Raw genomic sequence first — 19,240 nt, 5'->3', positions numbered from 1 at the left:
TTATTCTCCTGCTGATAATAGCCCACCTTAATTGATTAGTCTCGTTATAGTTGGTGTGGCAATACCCATTTTTTCCTGTTCTCTCTCTCTCTCTCTCTGTGTCTTCCTACTGTATTTTCCACTGCATGCATCCAATGAAGTGGGTTTTAGCCCAAGAAAGTTTATGCCCAAAATAAATTTGTTAGTCTCTAAGGTGCCACAAGTACTCCTGTTCTTTTTTCCATTTATTCAGTCGTCCTCCCTGAAGCCCATCTCTTCCCTGCAGTTCTGTTGCCTTGCTAGTTACCCTCCATTCTAGACTTGTGCATTTGATTATTCCTTCCTCTGTGAACTACTGGACATGTGTCCTTGATTGAATCTTAATTTTATGGATTTCTGTCCAATTCTCCAATGTAATCAACATCCGACTGCATTTTAATCCTAGCCTTCCCAGTATTTCCAGCACTGCTCAGCAATGTATCATGCACCACACTGATTAGCATGCTCTCCATCCCTTCCACCAACTTGTAAATGAAAATATCAAACAGCAGTGGACCCAGAACAATCCCCTGTTGAACTCTGCTTGACACCTCCACCCAAACTGAACCCTAATTATTCTTTTCGGCAAACTGTGTGTGTATTTTGAAGTAGTTCCATCTAATACACATTCCTCTAGCTTCCCACATGAGAAAACCCTGTGAAACCATAACAATTGCGTTCCTGAAGTTGAAATATACTAGGTTTGCTGTACTTCCGTTATCCTCTTTAACTAGTTAAAGAGAAGATACTAAGTCAGCGTGTTTAATACAACTATTGACAAATAGCGCTCAGCAATTTGCCTGGTATTGAACTGACATTAAACTTCATAATCTGTGATTTCTTGGGTCACATTTTTTCCCTATTTATAAATAGCTGCTTTGGATCTAGAGGACTGGGCAGAAGCCAGTCAGTAATTCCTGAATTTGATTGCTAGCTTTGCTACTGACTTTTCCGCGAATCTCAAGCAAGTCATTTACAACGCCCTAAATGGTTCGAGATTTGGTTACCTGGAAGAGTGCCCCCCATGATAGACCATCACAGTTGAAATCAGCAGACATTCAAATTGGAGCTCCTTCTATATAAAACAAGAGGGAGATGTTGGCAGAGCGCTCACTGCGGTGGAGCCTTAATTTTAGAACTTGCTACCTGCTCCTTGCACTAGATTTGTTAATCTTTGTGTGTGCTGCAAAGCCCATCTTTCTCCCCTTTGTTCAAGATAGATATATTTAGGGGCAGTCCTTTTGTTTAGGGTGTGATTTTAATTTATGGAATTGGTGCCATAACTTTTAAAAATTTGAATGAATGTATTAATTTACCCTCTCGATCTTGTTTTCCCCAATTTTAAAATGGAGAGCATATCTAACTTGTGGGGGTATTTGGGGGATTAATGTTTTAAGGTGCAACATACTATGCAAATATTTATTATTTGTAATCCTGTAGTACTTAGTAGCCCTAATCGTGGGCCAGGATCCCATGGTGTTAGGCGCTGTACAAATAGAACAAAAAGACTGTTTTCAAAGCATTTCCTAAACTATGTATGTACACCACCACTGAAAGGCAGCCACCTCTGGGATAGAGAGCAACAGCCAACAGGTACACAACACAACAATGGGGAATGGGAAAACTGGAGTCAGATCACTGGGTCCAACCTCTATGAAAAGGGGTCACTGGATCTTTAATATCAATTTAATACAATACATTGATATCAAAGTCTTATCTGAAAGAACCATACCTGGTAAACTACACAATATTCAGTACCTTAGAATGATGAAGGGCTGAGCAGACCCTACTGGGATGTGAAGTCATGAGTCTACACTAGATACTTCAAACTCTGTGCTTAGCCCATTAAGCTAAACTCCTCCTACCCTACCTCATCATGCTATTTTTTCCCCTCCGTTCTAAAATGGATTCCATTTCCAGGCCTTTAAAAGCATCTGGTGCAACCGCACTATCTCGCTGCTTTTTTAGAAACCCTCCACAGCTGTAAGCAAAAATACTGACCTGCCAAGTTCAGAACATTTGGGGGTTTTGTACAGTAACACCAGATTTATTTTCACAGAGGACGTGGAAATGGTTCGCACCATGATTCCCTTTGAGAAAGGCTGGCTTTATTTGTAAGACTTCCAAGGTTTGTTCAGGAGTTTCCCGTTACATCTGAGAGGGATCTGTTTTCTTACATTTAATGCTGTGCTTAGCTGAATGGCACAACTCACTGGTTTTTGGCAGGATGAACAAATACCTAAAGAGGAACTGTCTATCTCAAGTAAAAACAAATTGACGGGAGTGTAATCTTCTGAAATGAATGCTCTCCAGGCCGATAAAGACGTCAGCTCAGAGGAAAAACTTACTGCTTGCCTCAGTCCTGCTCAAAAAGCTGAACTATTTGAAGCAAGGAACTACGTAAAAAATAAAATAAAATAAACTGATCCCAAAAATCTTTGATGTATAATTTATACTAGTGTGCATATTTGTTGTAGCCCATAACCTCTACTGAACACCCTGTGCATTCTGCAGTTAAGGAATTCACTGTGGCTTGCGTGCCTTGTCACGGGACTGTTTCAGAATCCGAACCCTAATTCTAAAATTATGTTCCTAGCTCCATTGCAAAAACAGAAGAAAAAACCCTTTTGAAATATAAAATGATGCAGGGCCCTCTCCCTAAGCCTGTAACAATAGCTCAGAATTCAGAGGATTATAGAAATGTAGGGCTGGAAGAGATCTCAAGAAGTCATCAAGTTCAGCCCCCCTGCACTGAGGCAGGACTACGTAAACTTAGAACCCGGCTCTGACAGGCGTCACTCCAACTTGTTCTTAAAAGCCTCCAGTGACAGGGATTCCACAACCTCCCTTGGAAGCTTATTCCAGAACTTAACTATCCTTCTAGTTAAAGTTTTTCCTAATAGCTAACCTAAATCTCCCTTGCTGCAGATTAAGACCATCACTTCTTGTCCTACCTTCATTGGATAGAGAACAATTCATCACCGTCCTCTTTATGATAGCCCTTAACATATTTGAAGATGATTATCAGATCCCCGCCTACCCCTGCCCCCCATATTCTTTTTCCAAGACCATACGTGCCATCACAAGCGTAAAATAATTTGTATTTGCTCTTATAAAGACAGATGCTAGTGTAGCAAATGCATTATTCTATTTAATTAAAAACCTACATTTTATGAAATTTTCCAATGAAGATGCAACAAGATTTCCATCAGCCTCCGCATAGAATATAGAAATCTTGCCATGAACCTCAGCTCCAGCGTGCTGCAGAGCACACAGGCCTCTCTGTATTGCCTCAATCTGGTTATTCCCTTATCTTGCCGAACCTCATCTCTTTTTTATTAGTAAACAGACTAGGTAGAATGTGGGGGACACACTGGATTATCTAGCAAGTCTTCTCCAGCTGACATCTTTGAAAACCAGACAGTGAAGTCTCCCCCTGCCTTGAACAGTTTCATTTATTTAGACCTCAGCACCAAGAAGCTCTTCCATCACCCACTCAAAGTGAAAGCCTTACCAACAAAATCCAGCCTATGCAGTACTCCAAAAGCTCACATGACAAGAAGCATGTTCTTACCTCGAGCGGTACCAGAAATAGAGCAAGGAAGCAGCATTTGAACCAAAAACTAGCCATTAGAAGGGACAAAACCACACGTGATCAGGAAAGACCAGTCAGCCAACAGTTTTTAAGCTGGGTGGGAGGAAATCACTGAGAAACTTGTAACACTAACGGGGCTGCAGAAACCCTGCAGTGAATGTAATGTATAAATAATAACCTATTCAGTGTATAAGGATCTAGTGGGACATGCTATGAAGGTAAGCAAGGAAAAGCCACTCCCAAGATAAGTTTTCAGGCTATAAACTTAGCTCAAGATTCTCCTTTTAATTTTCCAAATGTTAGTTTTATTTTGACTCCTAGATGGTGTAGACCGCTGTGTAAAAAGTTTGGCATCGGACACAGGAAGCGGCCCAAGACATTTACATGCTCCGAGCTTTTTAAAACACACCCAGCAGCCAATACTTAGCATCACAACCTACATTCATGCTTTTAACTTTTTTTAAGTGATTCAAACCCACCTTTAATTAATTTAATGGAAATGTTCTTGGTCAAAATAAAAGGAATTTAACATCAAACATTCCATACACTATTTCTCCCTCTACTCGGCCCCATTCTCATGGTCAATATTCTCCCCTCAGGCAGATGAGCGGTAAAAAACATCAGTAGAAACACATAAGGGTTATATCAGAACCACAATGACAGCATTTGCTGCTGACCAAAGAGCTAGCTTTCACCATCAAAGCCAAGGGTCTGCTCTGACCTGAGTGGACGCCTTAAAGTTTCATACAATTTAAAGGCCAAAAAGGACCACCGTGATCTGGCCTGATCTCCTGCATAGCATAGGTGAGAGAACTTCACTCTGGGATTCCACAGATTAAGTTGTGCCAGCTTGTCCGTGAATCGTGATCTGTGTAGAATAAACTCTTGCAGAATAAACCTTTGCACCCAGTTCTCTCTGTTCTCAAAGGCTTCTCTGACTGGTCTTTATTTGCTCTATTCAACTCTTTAAAGTTCTATACAAGAAAATATGCAATTGGGACAAGCCTCAGGGAAGCCACTATTGCTGACAATACTCCAGACATTGACCAAGTAGATGCTTGGCATGAGCCTCTCCTAATGCATTTTACCAAGACCTATAGCAGCAATTTGTCTTTATCTTGTAGGCCTTGCCTTTGAGTCCTCTGCAGTTCTTCAGCTATGAGGGTTACATGATCACGACTACTGCTCTCCTGCCCTTCATACATCAGAGAAAGCGACAAGACAGCCAAAGGGAGGCATGTCTGCTGGGCTGCAAGACTATGGTGCCATTCGAGCCCTGGCATTCTTTCCTGTGCTCTGCTCCTGGGATCCAGACTGCTTCCTCAAGGACTGTTCCTGCAGGGTGCCAACTGCCCCAGGTAAATCTTATTTTAAATCCTTTCCCAGGGCTCCCATGTCACAATGAGGAACCATAAAAATGTCCCTGGACAGATAGAACTCTGTGAGGCCAAGGTGCTCAGCACCTCTCAGACAGTAACTACAGGACCAGAGGCAGAGCAAACCCTAATGAGAAAGGCGCAGAATACATTGCAAAGACAAAACAAAATTTCAGAACGTCAAAAAGAGCTCTGCCGTGATGTTTGACAGAACAAGGAGCAATGGTCTCAAGTTGCAGTGGGGGAGGTCCAGGTTGGATATCAGGAAAAACTATTTCACTAGGAGGGTGGTGAAACACTGGAATGCGTTACCTAGGGAGGTGGTGGAGTCTCCTTCCTTGGAGGTTTTTAAGGCCCGGCTTGACAAAGCCCTGGCTGGGATGATTTAGCTGGGAATTGGTCCTGCTTTGAGCAGGGGGTTGGACTAGATGACCTCTTGAGGTCCCTTCCAACTCTGATATTCTATGATTCTATGATTCTGCCTATAAGGAAACAGTGTGTTCCAGGCGACAAGACTCAGCTGGGTCCAGTGCCTAGCTCTTTCCCTGATCTGTTGTACAACCATGGGCAACTCACTTCCTCTCCCAGCCAGTTTCCCCCTCCCACCCTTAATCCATCTCATCTACTAGACTGTACGCTCTTTGGGGCCATATCTTGCTCTGTTTCAACAGTGTTTAGCACAATGCAATACAAAGAATAAGGCAATACATAGGAAACCCATGCATTGTAGGTGGGAGGTTTGGTCATTTAAGAGTTTTGAAAATAGTACAGGGGAAACACGAGGCTCTCAAACATTTCACAAGAGGAAGCAAACAACCTACCAAAAATAAAGATTCTGTAAATACCGTTTCAATTTGAAGGCCGCTTAAAAAAAAAAAAAAAAAAAAAAAAAACGTGGACAGGGCCATAGAACAATAAGCAGCTTTTTAATTACTACTACTTTAAGATAACATCTGTAGATATTTAGCATTCCAAATATTTTGACATTAGGTGCTGAATCAAATTCCCTCTGACCAGATTAAAAAGTGTCCAATAAAAATGAAACAACTCAGATGCTGGATGGAATACAGTGTCAACATCTTTGGAAACCTGACAGGGGAATTTTGACACATTCCCTAGCTAGAAGAGTAACGTTTTTGAGCCTGACTAAGTAGTCATGAGGCACAGATGCCAGAAAGCTCTCTCATCAGGCTGCGCCCCCTTCCAACTGTTACCACACACTCCAGGAACTCCACTAAGAGCCGATTGGGGCAACACCAGCACGCTGCCTGAAGCCAGAGTTTGCCAAGCGGTCAGCGTGGCCAGTCAGAGTTGAGACCTGGGTATAGGAATTGAGTAGTATCCCTTTAAATAGTTTGAGAGATCATAGAATATGAGGGTTGGAAGGGACCTCAGGAGGTCATCTGGTCCAACCCCCTGCTCAAACTAAATCATCCCAGCCAGGGCTTTGTCAAAGCTGACCTTAAAAACCTCTAAGGATGGAGATTCCACCACCTCCCTAGGTAACCCATTCCAGTGCTTCACCACCCTCCTAGTGAAAAAGTTGTTCCTAATATCCAACCTAAACCTCCCCCACTGCAACTTGAGACCATTGCTCCTTGTTCTGTCATCTGGTACCACTGAGGACAGTCTAGATCCATCCTCTTTGGAACCCCCTCTCAAATGTCCAGGTGTGCTAATAACTGGATGAATCACAGACCTCATTGAGATTGAAGGTGAGTTCACAGCCAACAATTAACATTAATCACAAGCCCTCACAGAAGAAGAAAAAGAAAAAAGGGTGTTTTGGACCGATTGGCTGGAGGTTGCTATAGAGTCCTGGGTGGCAATTTTATTTTGTGGAGAATGTAATCAAGGTATTGGGGGAGGGGGGGCAGGAAATTAGATATGTGAATGCTTCAGGGGAGAGAAGAAGTGGATGGAATACAGGGAGAGGCGTGTGGGGCTGAAGTATGGGAATGGCTTCATAGAGAGGGTATAAAAATGGGGATGGATGGTAAGAGAGGAGAGAGAAGGTCTAGTAAACGGAAACGTAGAATATCCCCAACAGGGGTTTCTCGAACCTGTTCTTAAAAACCTTCAATGATGGAGATTCCCCAACTTCCCTTGGAAGCCTATTCATCATCCCTAAATAAGGGAACTGCTGGTCACAGATTTTTTTTTTATTTGAAAAGCTGGCCAGTTATAGGTCCTGAGAACTTTGAAAATGTAGCCCAGGAAGACAACAGCAGTGGCCAAATGCCGGATGCCCTCAAGGAAGCTAATTAACCTTCGCTAATGCAGCCAGCTAGGCATTGCTATACATGCCCTTCTTTACTCCTTCAAATGGTCAATTTAGATTTAATTAGATCTGGGCAAACTCTGGATTTCAGATTTAACCCTAAACCAGTGCCTGTTTTCTTCAGAGGAAGTAAATATTTGAATAGTTTGGAGAAATACTTTTCATAGCAAGAGGTCATTTAAGAACTGTTGAAATCAACTAGTCCCTATTTGTTCACGTGATCACCTAAATCCTATGGAAGTTTTTAGAAAGAGTACAATGGTAACAAGAATCCGTATTTTCTTTCATCTTAAGAACTCACAATGCTTAAACATTCTGAATTGAGAGTCAATATTTTTGAAGTATTATCTCCAGTTTCACTGTCTTTTTGTAATGAGGTACAGAAGTGATTTGCTCAAAGTCTCTCAGTGAGCCCATAATGGTCAGAAACAGAACCCATGTGTCCTGATTCCAACCCCCTATTATAACCACAAAAGACACTCCCTCCCGCCACCCATTAGTTCAAGAAATGTTGAGGACTGCTGCTATTCCAGCTTCATTGTCTTTCCCTCAGCAAGTACATCATTATTACTACGAGTTAGGCTGCAGAGTCTCTCTACACCATTGACAAACTTCTCTCACTAGATTTTAAAAGGCCTTGATTCCCTTCTAAAAACCAAGGTCCAATTTATACTCATTCTCTGGCACTTCATCCTATGAGTAATGCAAACCTAGCAATGCCTTCTTTATCTAGGGGATGAGCTAATGATTTATACCCATCCTCCCAATTTGTGTTTGTTGATAATACTTTGCAGGGCATTAGGAGGACTGAGTGCTTGGCAAATGTTAAGCCCCCAACATTCACACGAGGTAGAGAGAGCGCCCCATTTTACTAAGGCTGAGAGGTTAATTTGCTTGCACAGCAAAATGAGTGGCAGAGCCATGGAGAGACTCCAGTCTCCTTTTCAAAGTAGGCGGAGCATCTAGAACTTCCACTGACTTCAGTAGGACTCATAGCAGATCTGCATTTTTCAGAGCCAAGCCCTAGAAGTAGGAGTCCAAGCCCACTGCTCTAACATTAGGAGTCTCTGCCATTCGGAATCTGATAGTGTCCAAAAACACCAACATTGTTATAAAAAGTTTTCAACTATCCTAAGGAATCTTTTCAACTTAGCTTACCAAAAAGAAGTTAAGAGACAACTTCATATCTAGAAAAGGTTTCTCATAAATAGAAGCAGACAGAGACAGAGTGAGATCCAATAGCCGGAAAATTAAGCAAGATAAACCCAGGCTAGAAATAGAAGCATAGAATCAAAGAATATCTGGGTTGGAAGAGACCTCAGGAGGTCATCTAGTCCAACCTCCTGCTCAAATCAGGACCAACACCAACTAAATCATCCCAGCCAGGGCTTTGTCAAACCGGGCCTTAAAAACCTCTATGGATAGAGGTTCCACCACCTCCCTAGGTAACCCATTCCAGTGCTTCACCACCCTCCTAGTGAAATAGTGTTTCCTAATATCCAACCTAAACCTCCCCCACTGCAACTTGAGACCATTGCTCCTTGTTCTGTCATCTACCACCACTGAGAACAGCTGAGCTCCATCCTCCTTGGAACCCCCCTTCAGGTAGTTGAAGGCTGCTATCAAATCCCCCCCTCACTCTTCTCTTCAGCAGACTAAACAAGCGCGGTTCCCTCAGCCTCTCCTCATAAGTCATGTGCCCCAGCCCCCTGATCAAATAAGGTGAACATTTTTAATAGTGAGGGCAATTAACTATTAGAACCAGTTATCAAATGATGTGGTGGATTCTCCATCACGTCAGATGATATGATGTTGCTCAAATAGAAGTTACGGGCTTGATGCAGGAATTACTCGGTAAACTTCTCTACCCTGTGCTATGCAGAAGGTGAGACTAAAATCATCTTAAAAGTCTCTGCTCACCTTAAAAATCTATGAATCGTCAAAAAGACAAAATTAGATTGAGGAAAACAAGATCAAATTTCAATGTTCCTTTTATTGGGACACAATTATAAGTACAATGCATTTCAGTTTTGTAGGGTTACTTAGACACAGCGCGTCACTTAGGAAAACGGACAAGACCAATTCTCACCAGCTAAGTGAAATATTTAGAGTAATTTACAAGTAAAGGTACTGTAACTGAAGAAAATCAACATTTTTATTGGTCACTTAGTCCTGGCATCTCCTCCATTTCCCTCTTGTTACTCAGCTACATGTGCTGTATGGATAATTTTGAGAAGAGGATCTTGAGTTCTCACTGTAATGGGGTCTGCTGCTCACTCTGTATATTTGAAGGAGATGTTAAATATTCCTTATAAAATATTGGTTGAGATGCTTCAGAACTTAAAGCCCAATGTCTTAATTTACCTTAAATAGCCCCTTCCACACAGGATTCTCAAAATGATTTGTACTGTGGTAACACCTAGAAGCCCCAGTCACAAACTGGGACCCCATGGTACGATACAAACACAACAATGAAGCCCCATAAGTTATGGGCCATAACACCACTGCACGGTAGGCAGATATACACAATACACCAAGACAATAATGTTCACTGACTCGCCTGAAGTCACATGGTGAGAAAGCAGCAAAGGTGGGAATAGAAACCAAGGTGTTAACACTCAGTGCGCTGATTTAGCCACAAGGTAACAGTCACCTTTTAACCTCCTTAGCCTACACCCTCCAACTGTTACAGGCTGTGGTGCTCATTCTGTGTGGAAGAAAGACAATTTTGATCTCACGCACACATTACTTTTATATCTGTTGAATTTCTCCCAATTTAGACCAGTGAATTCAAAATCAGCATCAGGCCCAGAAGTTGTAGTGTACAACTTCCTTAATCCTGAATCAGTGTTCAGAGGTCTACATCTGTGAGAGGATTTCCCTGTCCTAAAGGAAGGTTTGCTTTATCCACACAGCAGTTGGATTCTTTTTATCAAACTGGGAAACATCAGAGTATTAGAAGTGAACAGTGACAGAATACGCAGGGCCATGCCTTTACCTAGCCACACTATTATTCTCAGAGATTTTGGGTACTACTGTAAATCTTTCAGGAGCATGAAGAAAGAAAAATGTGAAATATCAGCAATTATATACCGCTGGCAAAAAACCTTGCCCACATTAATAATCAGATACACCATGTTAACTTCCCGGTTTCCAAAGCATTGTGTGCTAATGGTGTGGAGAAACACAAATTAATTGGAGCATTAGAAATATTTTCACAGGAAAGCACATTGGAAGGAGGCAATGTGATTCAGTGGCTAATGATGCTTACCCACATATGTTAAACAATTTGTGACCTACGTACACCATCATTAAGTAAAATACATCACATGTTGGTATAGAACTCTGGCCCTAGCTCTTATATAGTGGGCTATAGTCCACGAAAGCTTAAGCTCTAATAAATTTGTTAGTCTCTAAGGTGCCACAAGTACTCCTGTTCTTTTCATGTTTCATCAGTAGATCTCAAAGCACCTCACAATCTTTACTGTATTTATCCTCACAATACCTGTGAGATAGGAAAGTGCTCTTACCCCCATTTGACCAATGGGGAACCGAGGCGCAGATTAAGGAATTGCCCTGGGTTCATATAAACCAAAGATCTAAATTGAAGAACTTAGAGAAAAACCCCAGACATAGCATTTTAAAAGTGATCTCTGTTTTTACAGAAGAGATGCAAAAATGAAATGTTGACCTCATATCTCAAAGCTTTCTGGGAGGGAAAGAGTAATAATCCTGGTGTCCTAACCAAATTCTGCCTATGCAACTATATCCTGCCTGCTTAAAATTCTCTCTCCAGTTTAATTATAAATTGGTCTTCCCTTCCCCGAGTGAGAACCACAGTGTGCCATTGCTGATGCAGATTGGTTCTCACATTCCAGCCCAGCGGTGCCTTTGTTTCAACAGTAGGTGAGTTTCTTTTTCTCAGATACATTCAGGGAATTGGGAGCCTAACTTCTTCAGGCTCCTTTAGAAATCCCAGACACACCAAACTATCGCTCACTTTCATACACTCCTCTACCATGTTCTCTGACTTCCTCTACTCCCTGTTGGTTGGCTGTTTGCTCCTGGGTACTAAAGCACAAATACTAATAAATGTTTTGAATCCTTTACACACACAAGTCACTTTACTATTAAATTGTTATATGCCCATCTCAAGAGCATTTAAAAGAATGCAAAGGACCAGAGAGAATTAATTATCATTCAGACTATTGCTGGAACCAGGATCACTGACTTCCTAATTTTTTTTTAATTAATTTTTTTTAAAACATACCTTTAAAGACACAACAGTGTCACTAACAGTGGAGGGTTAGTCTAGGCAGGGAGCAGTCCCAAATACTCTGTCATCACTTTGTTTGAAGGGTAAATAGCTTATTGGCTACTATCCTAAATCGGAGTTTAAAAAAATAAATAAATAAATAAAACAACCTTATGTCAGATTTGTAAAGTAAAACAAGGTCTTCACTAGCTGGCTAATGGTAATGCAGAGCTGAGCCCCTGAATAGATTAGGGATCCTTTTCCTCTCCCAGGAGATTCTTCTTGGCTTTGAACTTTCAGCCATCAAGGGGGGCAGGGGGAGAAAAAAGCTTGAGTTGAAATGTCAGCATCATCTTGGATTCAAATCAATCAGCTTGATGCATGATTGCAATAGCTAAACCACTTCACCTCTGCACTGCCCTCTTCCATATGTTCTTTATATCAGCATTCAGCAAACTGGGTGGCTCAGTGGATTCATTTCCTGTCCTAGCGAGGGCTCCAGTTTTAAAAAAAAGAAGGAAAAATAAAAAATTATCCACCAACAGTTAAGCTCACCAGACTCGTTTCTGTCAAGTCTCCCTCTTTGTCCAATGCAGAGCAAGGGTTTGTTGCAAGAAGCAGTTTAAGGTCTGGTGCAATCTGGGGACCCATCTAGCGAACCACCTAATGAACTAGCTGTTCAGAGATCTGCAAAAATAGTGCAGGAATCAACTGGGCCTTTTCAAATGCTGACATGCCCTGAGGAGAAAGAGGTGGGGTGTGCGCAGGGCAGCTTCCCTCTAAGGGCAGAGGGAGTTAAAGGGGATAATTAAAGCAGCTGTCCCCCATTCAGCAGATTAAGGAGTAAAACAACCACACACACACACCCCTCTCTTCCAGGCCCCCTAAAGTTGAGATTCTTCTTTGTCAGCTGCAATGCAAGAGTTAAATTCCAGAGATAAATTTTAATCTAAACAATCTGCAGCCATCCGCATTAAGTTGGTGCCCGCCAGCTGGTGATAGTTAAGTGGTTACTTTCTCAAACTGAACCTATTAGCTAAAGGTCGAGACACTTGGTAATACTCTACTGAGTTTAACAATTGTTCATTCCCTCAATGTGCAGTACATTACTGCAGGGGAGAGGGAGCGCCCTGGGGGAGGACAGACGTCCAACGAGAGAAGGCTGCGATAACCAGAGCACCTCAAGAAATTCAGAGTGCTGCCGAACCAGCCTTCCATCCCACGCTCCCCCATCGCAAGAGAAACCCAGGCCCAGCCATGGGAGAACAAGGACAAGCCATCACTGCTCCCCTACATGTCCTGGGTTTGTGGGGGGTGGCTGTGCTGCAGACATTACTGAAATTGGGTCCTCCCATCCTTTAAATGTTAAAGAAATAAAGACAAAATCCTTTTATAAAGGAAGCTAATAAAAATCCATTCACCGGAGAGGCCACATTGGCTCCTCCAGAAACACTGCTCAGGAATCATAAAAAGTGGGATTGGCATTGTAGTTGTTTGCTGTGGATTAAGACAGGAGCAAATCGATGGGGCTTTCTGAGCCTTGCACTGAAAAGTGGCACTATGGGCCTAAAGAGAGGTCCCTAAAATATGCCGCTTCACCATCTCATTCTCCAAGCCAACCACCCACAATATGGTCCCCAAACTGCCTCACAATTATTTTGCTTGACCTAATTTTCTATAGTTGTAATCAGCTGTAGGCGTGAAAAGGCAGTGCCACTTGGAAAGGAGACCGCAGCCTCCAGACACAGAAGGGAAACAAAGTTCCTCTTAAGCAAGTGGAAGGCTGGGACCATCAGTTGTGGTCACTGTTGTTCACCATCCATGTTAAATAAGACCAGATGGAGCAGTACAGTGTGGTTATCTGAGGGACAGGACTTTCATATTGTGGTCAGAATGTACCTTAAAAAAACCAAAGCAAATTCTGCCCCCAATTATACTCATGCAGCCACACTAACTTCTAAGCACAAAATGCATTCACAGATTTAAAGAGACAGTAAAAAAAATAAAAGCAAAAGGGAATCAAGAGAAGGGGAAGAACATCAAATTACCATTTTTTCAAATTGTTTTTTTATGCATGCAGTTTCCTAATCACATTTTTTCCATTCTCTGTCCCGGATTGTTGTTCCCCACACACGTATACCCCCCCCCCATAGGAAACTGACTATATACGGTTTCAGAGTAGCAGCCGTGTTAGTCTGTATCCGCAAAAAGAAGAACAGGAGTACTTGTGGCACCTTAGAGACTATATACGGGAAACTGTGAAACCGATCCTCTACCAAGTGCTGTCAAATGTACTAAGCAAAAACTGAAAATACAAAGAAAGTTGCTACTGAAAGACATTAGTGAGACTGACACCTAACATTACTGGAACAATAGCAGATAAAGAGAAATGAATTTAAATTGATGTCCCTTTTAGCAGATGATTTTCACTCTTATTTCTCAGTACAAGCCACTAGGGTCAACACCATTGCTAGAAAGGAAGTGGCAACTCTCAGTTCTATTGGTAGGGGTTCATTTTTCAGGAGCTGGGATTATCAATTGCTCCAGATGTTTTGAAAAAAAAAAAAAAAAAAGAGTGTGAACATGGGGAAAAGGGGGGCTGCTACTGACTTTCCCCTTGTCAACACTCCGGAACACTGTATCTAAGCCTGAAAGGGACATTCTACACTGAGAAGTGGCTACATAAAATTGTCACCTCGTTCAACAGACCTGCTCCCATGAGTATTCAGTCTTATTTGCCGACTCTCAAACAAGCGTCTATGGCTTTCTACTCCCGTTAACTCTCCCGAGACAGATATGGCAGAGAGGAATGGAGAAGGATTCTTTTTTACATCTATGGAATTACTTACGAAGCTGTAATCACTTACATCTGTGCAAATCTACTGAGGGGCTGCTCAGCTCAATTTGAACTCTGTACCAGGCTGAACCTTCGTTGCTGGGTGTGTTGCCAATAACTGGTCCTTTGCCACGTCTAGCATAAACTTCCATGCCACCATTCACTAGTTAAGAAACCAAACTGACCTTTGGCCATTATTTCACTGCATTCCAGGCCTTCTCTTTCTGACTCATTCTCTTCAGTATCTTGCTGAAACGAGAAGCCGAGCTGCAGGGCTTGATTTGTGGTAGCTTTACTAGGTTTAGATTTCCATGAGGTTTGGGAGGCTACTATTTCCACAGCAACAAAGTGACCAGTTTAGGAGCACGCTCTCCGTTTACTGCAACTTTCACAGGACAATTTATAGTTTACAGATTCTCTTGAGTGTCCTGTGGTGTGCTTAATGCCATGACCTAATGGCACAAACAAACCAGGGCTGCCTGTGGCGGGACATGGTCACAGAATGCCTGGTATGAGATGAACTGAACACTCCTGGATAACTCCTCGTTTGACAGCCAATGGCCCTCACTCCAATCCCAACCTTAATTACATGTCAATCCAGGGCCCAGGTTAACCAGTCTGCCTTCCCCCCCTTGTATCCACACAACGTTCATAGCAAGACTCGAGTTTTGATGATCCTGTATCAGAGATACGACATGCATAAGCGTAGCACATTCATAAACCCTGGAGACTGCAGATAAGCTAAAGAAAGTGAAGGAGAAAAATCACATTCCTCTTCAGTTCAGGTGAGAAAAAGGAAAACCTTTTCCTTTCTTCCTTTGGAAAAAAATTGAACTAATTTTCTTGAATGTGACAGATCTGATGTCAAATGCAGAAACTCTGAATTGTGCGGTGTATGGTATAAGCTAAAAATTATCCACGTGTAGTGAGGACAGTGAGTAATTTCAGTTACTAAGTCTCTGGGGACACGGCTTTGTTTTAGATAGACAGGTCTACCTCTTAACCTTCCCAGGCTTAAATATGGAACACACAGTAATAAAGAAGCTCTAGAAGATGAATGATTCAATTTCTTTAGCATAAACTTAATAGCCTATAAGTGGTGGTTCATGATTCAATTTCATTGACCTCAGTAATCGATGGTAATAAAATGGAGATACATCTCAAAATACATGTGGGACGTGGGGGGAAAAGAGGCCTGCATTTAACATGAAGGACATTTCCCCTAATGAGACAAGCTTGCATGCAGGATCCATGTTTTCTGAAGGAGAGCACAATGGGAGCATCAAACCAAAAATTCATCACTGCCATCTACCAGCAGCAAACTTCCATGCCCAGGTCACGGCTGAGTACTCTGATACCCACTGCAGGTTTCTGAAAGAGCACTTGGCATACACATGGCTTCCAGACTCACCTGCCATGCTCTCCTTTTAGAACTTGGCTCGCAATACAAAAAATTTGTGTTTGGGTTTCATATTAACATTAATGGAGTTTTTTTGGAAGGGGGAAAGAAAAGAAAAAACACCCCACATATGGTGAACTAAGGAAATGAAAAGCAACTCAGCCAAAATAAACTCACCCAAACCCAATTCCTCCTGTCCCACCAAGACTCTGTGGGAAGAGATACAGATTTCCAGTTGACTTACCCTCTTCGCAGTTACTCCCTGTGAACCCAGGACAGCACCTCCACTCCAGGGTGGTCACCGTTCGGTAAGACATTTTGTACGTGGGCCTGATAAGAGTCCTGTAACTAACACAAACGAGAAGTCAGCAAACTGCACCTCTCCATCCTGCAGAGCATCACTGCCAGTTTGACCCATTCTGTACAGAGGGGCCATTTCTTCCCACACATGGGACTATCCCAACATCCAACAACATACAAAGTTGCCAGGTGGGTTTGGGTGAGGGAATCGGCATGTTGTGGGTTTGATCCTGCTGTGCTTACTCGCTGCTGAACTCAATGGCTTTGCTTGTGAATGGGTGAGGGATCAAGAGAAGCGCATGCGTATTTAGCGCCCCATGCGCCAAACCCAATATTTCCCAGAACTCCTCTTCCTTTTTTTTTGGTAGATATTCACTAAACACAGTCCCACATAAACATTACATTTCTCCATACCATAATATCAGAGGATCAGTTTGCAACAAGGGAGGCCAAAGATAGGACACACAAATTGTGTATCGACACTGGGACATACAATTAGCATGACTGCACACACCAAAATGAGCAAGGATCATCTTGTGGTTAGAACACCAGAATGCGATCCAGGAGATTTGGGCTCAATTCCTGGCTCTGCCATTGACTCCCTTTGTGACTTCATTTAATCTGTACCTCAGTTTCTCATCTGTTAAATGGGGATAAGGCAAAGAAAGGAGGAGTCATCTATAAGCAGCTCTTTGGGACAGGTTCTCTCTCACAGCACCTAACATAGCAGAGCCTTGATCTCAGTAGGGACATCTAGGTACTATTACAATACAAATCATAGTGCATATATTTGGTGATAGTCTTGATAGCTATTTGTATGCACAATTAGTGATTTGCACACACCATCGCCTGACACACGTGTGCAATCATGTTATTGCCACGGGCAAATTTATATATGCAACTACATGCAAATCCTGAGCTTCTTTTTTGAAAATTTGGCCCTGTCAAAAAAAAATTTATATATATATATATATATATTCAGCAAATTAGGTTTCCCTGCATTAGCTGGAGTAATTGTTGTCACTCTTTAAGAAGCTTCAGGAGAACACGGTGGAAGGTTTTAACATGTGTAAAAGTTATATTCTATAAACTTGCTTTCACATTTATACTCCGATACAATGAACTGGGGCGTGGACAGTAGGAGGAGAGACTGGGGGGTGGGGGGAGTCTAAGGAACTCTGCATTGTGACTTTATGATTCTTTTAGGGAAACTTACACCATGTGACAGACTTAAAACGTACAGCATTCCATCAGGAACCGCCTGTGACTTGCAATATCTAGAAACGCCAGTAGGTGGAGCTCTGTCACCAAGCCCAGTATTACTCTAGTGTACTGCAATACCCAGGGCCAGTTACAGAGAAAGTGATTCTCAGAAGGAATGGGCAGTCTCCCTCTATTGGCATGGGCTGCCCTCTGCTGGGATGAGGGGATTTCTGCCTTAGAACAAGAGCTGGAATTGATTAAACAGGCAATCGGGCATTGGAAGCAAGTCCCTTGCACTTTTGGTATGAACATGATTGGAGGATGAACTGTATGCTTGAGCGTGGAAGAAAGGTGAACCAAGAAGAGCTTATGTCACCAAATGGAGCACTAAATAATGAGAACCAACCTTGATTCCTATAGGTCTCAGTGTGGGATCATATCAGAAAAGGTCTTGCAATACAAATGGTAAGGTTAATTTGTTAACAGCAGCCGTAATGCAAGCATACCAGCAAGGGGTGCCCCTTTGTTTACTGAACACAAGTTGGGGTCTCCGCTACTCTAAGCACGTAAGCGATATTTATGCCAATTGCCCACTCTGGAGACGGACAAGTTTTTTCCATTTATCCACAGGACAGGCACTGCGTGAGCAGCAGTAGCACAAATTCCCTCACCAACATGCCACAACCCTGACCTGGGAGAATAATTCAGTCTCCCTGGACCATTCAGTCCTTGGCCTCGCAGCTGAATTGCCAGCAAGCATGCCAACTATGAGCGAGAAGTTTGTCTAATCGGGGCTGAACAGAGCCAAGTAACTTCACCTAGTTCTTCACACTTCTACAGCACTTCCCGTCCACAGGTATCAATAAGGAGATAAGCCTCTCACCAAGCCTAACCTATAGATAGGCCCGCAGTCCTTTTTTACAGATGACAAAATTAAGGCACAGCAACATTAAATGCCTTGTTAAGGGTCTCATAGAACATCTTTTGCAGAGTCAGGAACAGAACCGAGGCCTCCTGACTCAGAGTCCGGTACTGGCAGCCCAAAGCCCATCTTGCCTGGCTTAAGCCCTGAACCAGCAGTCAGAAGATTACGACTTTGTCACTAACAACTCAGCTGTATTTGACCTGGAGATGAAAGCCTCTGTCCCATTACCAGTGCCCAGAGCCAGCTCGTCTCCAAGTACACAGCAATTTCAAAATCGTGGTTCTTGCCAACACCAAGATGTTAAAACTCTCTCAAAACCTCATTATGAAGTGCGGAGAGTGGCTTGAGCCAGGCTAGAATCTTGGCAGTCACCACAGTACTCCGGAATTAGCTGTAGGTTGACTCCTCAAAACAAAAGGAGTCAGGTACTTCTTGGGACATGACAGATTTGGGGTTCCATTAGCATTACTATGCATCCTGAATTTCCTGGAAGGAATTGGATGTTCATGGCGCCGTCCAGTTTCTTGCTAGCAAGCCTTGGACAGATTCAGACCGAACTGAGGTCTGACTTTGCACGATATCACAAGACAACATTGCAACTTCGTCACGACACTGCATCAGAGCCTGATGTCCCACACAACGTGATGTTATATCACTACATCACAAGATGGTGAAGACTATAGTAGTGGCTAGAGTAGTGGAATGAGTAGGGTGTGGATCCATTGTCAGAGTTCTTTCATAGAATATTAGGGTTGGAAGGGACCTCAGCAGGTCATCTACTCCAACTCCCTGCTCAAAGCAGGACCAATCCCCAACTAAATCATTCCAGCCAGGGCTTTATCAAGGCTGACCTTAAAAACCTCTAAGGAAGGAGATTCCACCACCTCCCTAGGTAACCCAGTCCAGTGCTTCACCGCCCTCCTAGAGAAAAGGTTTTTCCTAATATCCAACCAAAACCTCTCGCACTGCAACTTGAGACCATTACTCCTTGTTCTGTCATCTGCTACCACTGAGAATAGTCTAGATCCATCCTCTTTGGAACCCCCTTTCAG

The 19,240-nt window shown here is 42.7% G+C and overlaps 1 protein-coding gene across 3 annotated transcripts in view; it reads right to left on the bottom strand.

The window, feature by feature from the left end:
* COL26A1 (collagen type XXVI alpha 1 chain) overlaps positions 1-19,240 on the bottom strand; it is a 224,097-nt gene that overhangs the window by 152,041 nt on the left and 52,816 nt on the right. For 2 of the 3 annotated variants that reach the window (XM_054008486.1, XM_054008488.1), the window contains exon 3: positions 16,005-16,108. In XM_054008486.1, coding sequence (XP_053864461.1) covers positions 16,005-16,108 — 104 coding nt within the window. The remainder of the gene's footprint in view (positions 1-16,004; positions 16,109-19,240) is intronic. The other variant, XM_054008487.1, reaches the window with a different exon arrangement.

This window comes from Malaclemys terrapin, chromosome 18 (genome assembly GCF_027887155.1).
Source record: "Malaclemys terrapin pileata isolate rMalTer1 chromosome 18, rMalTer1.hap1, whole genome shotgun sequence".
Lineage (NCBI taxonomy): Eukaryota > Metazoa > Chordata > Testudines > Emydidae > Malaclemys > Malaclemys terrapin.
This window is presented reverse-complemented; position numbering and strand designations above follow the sequence as displayed.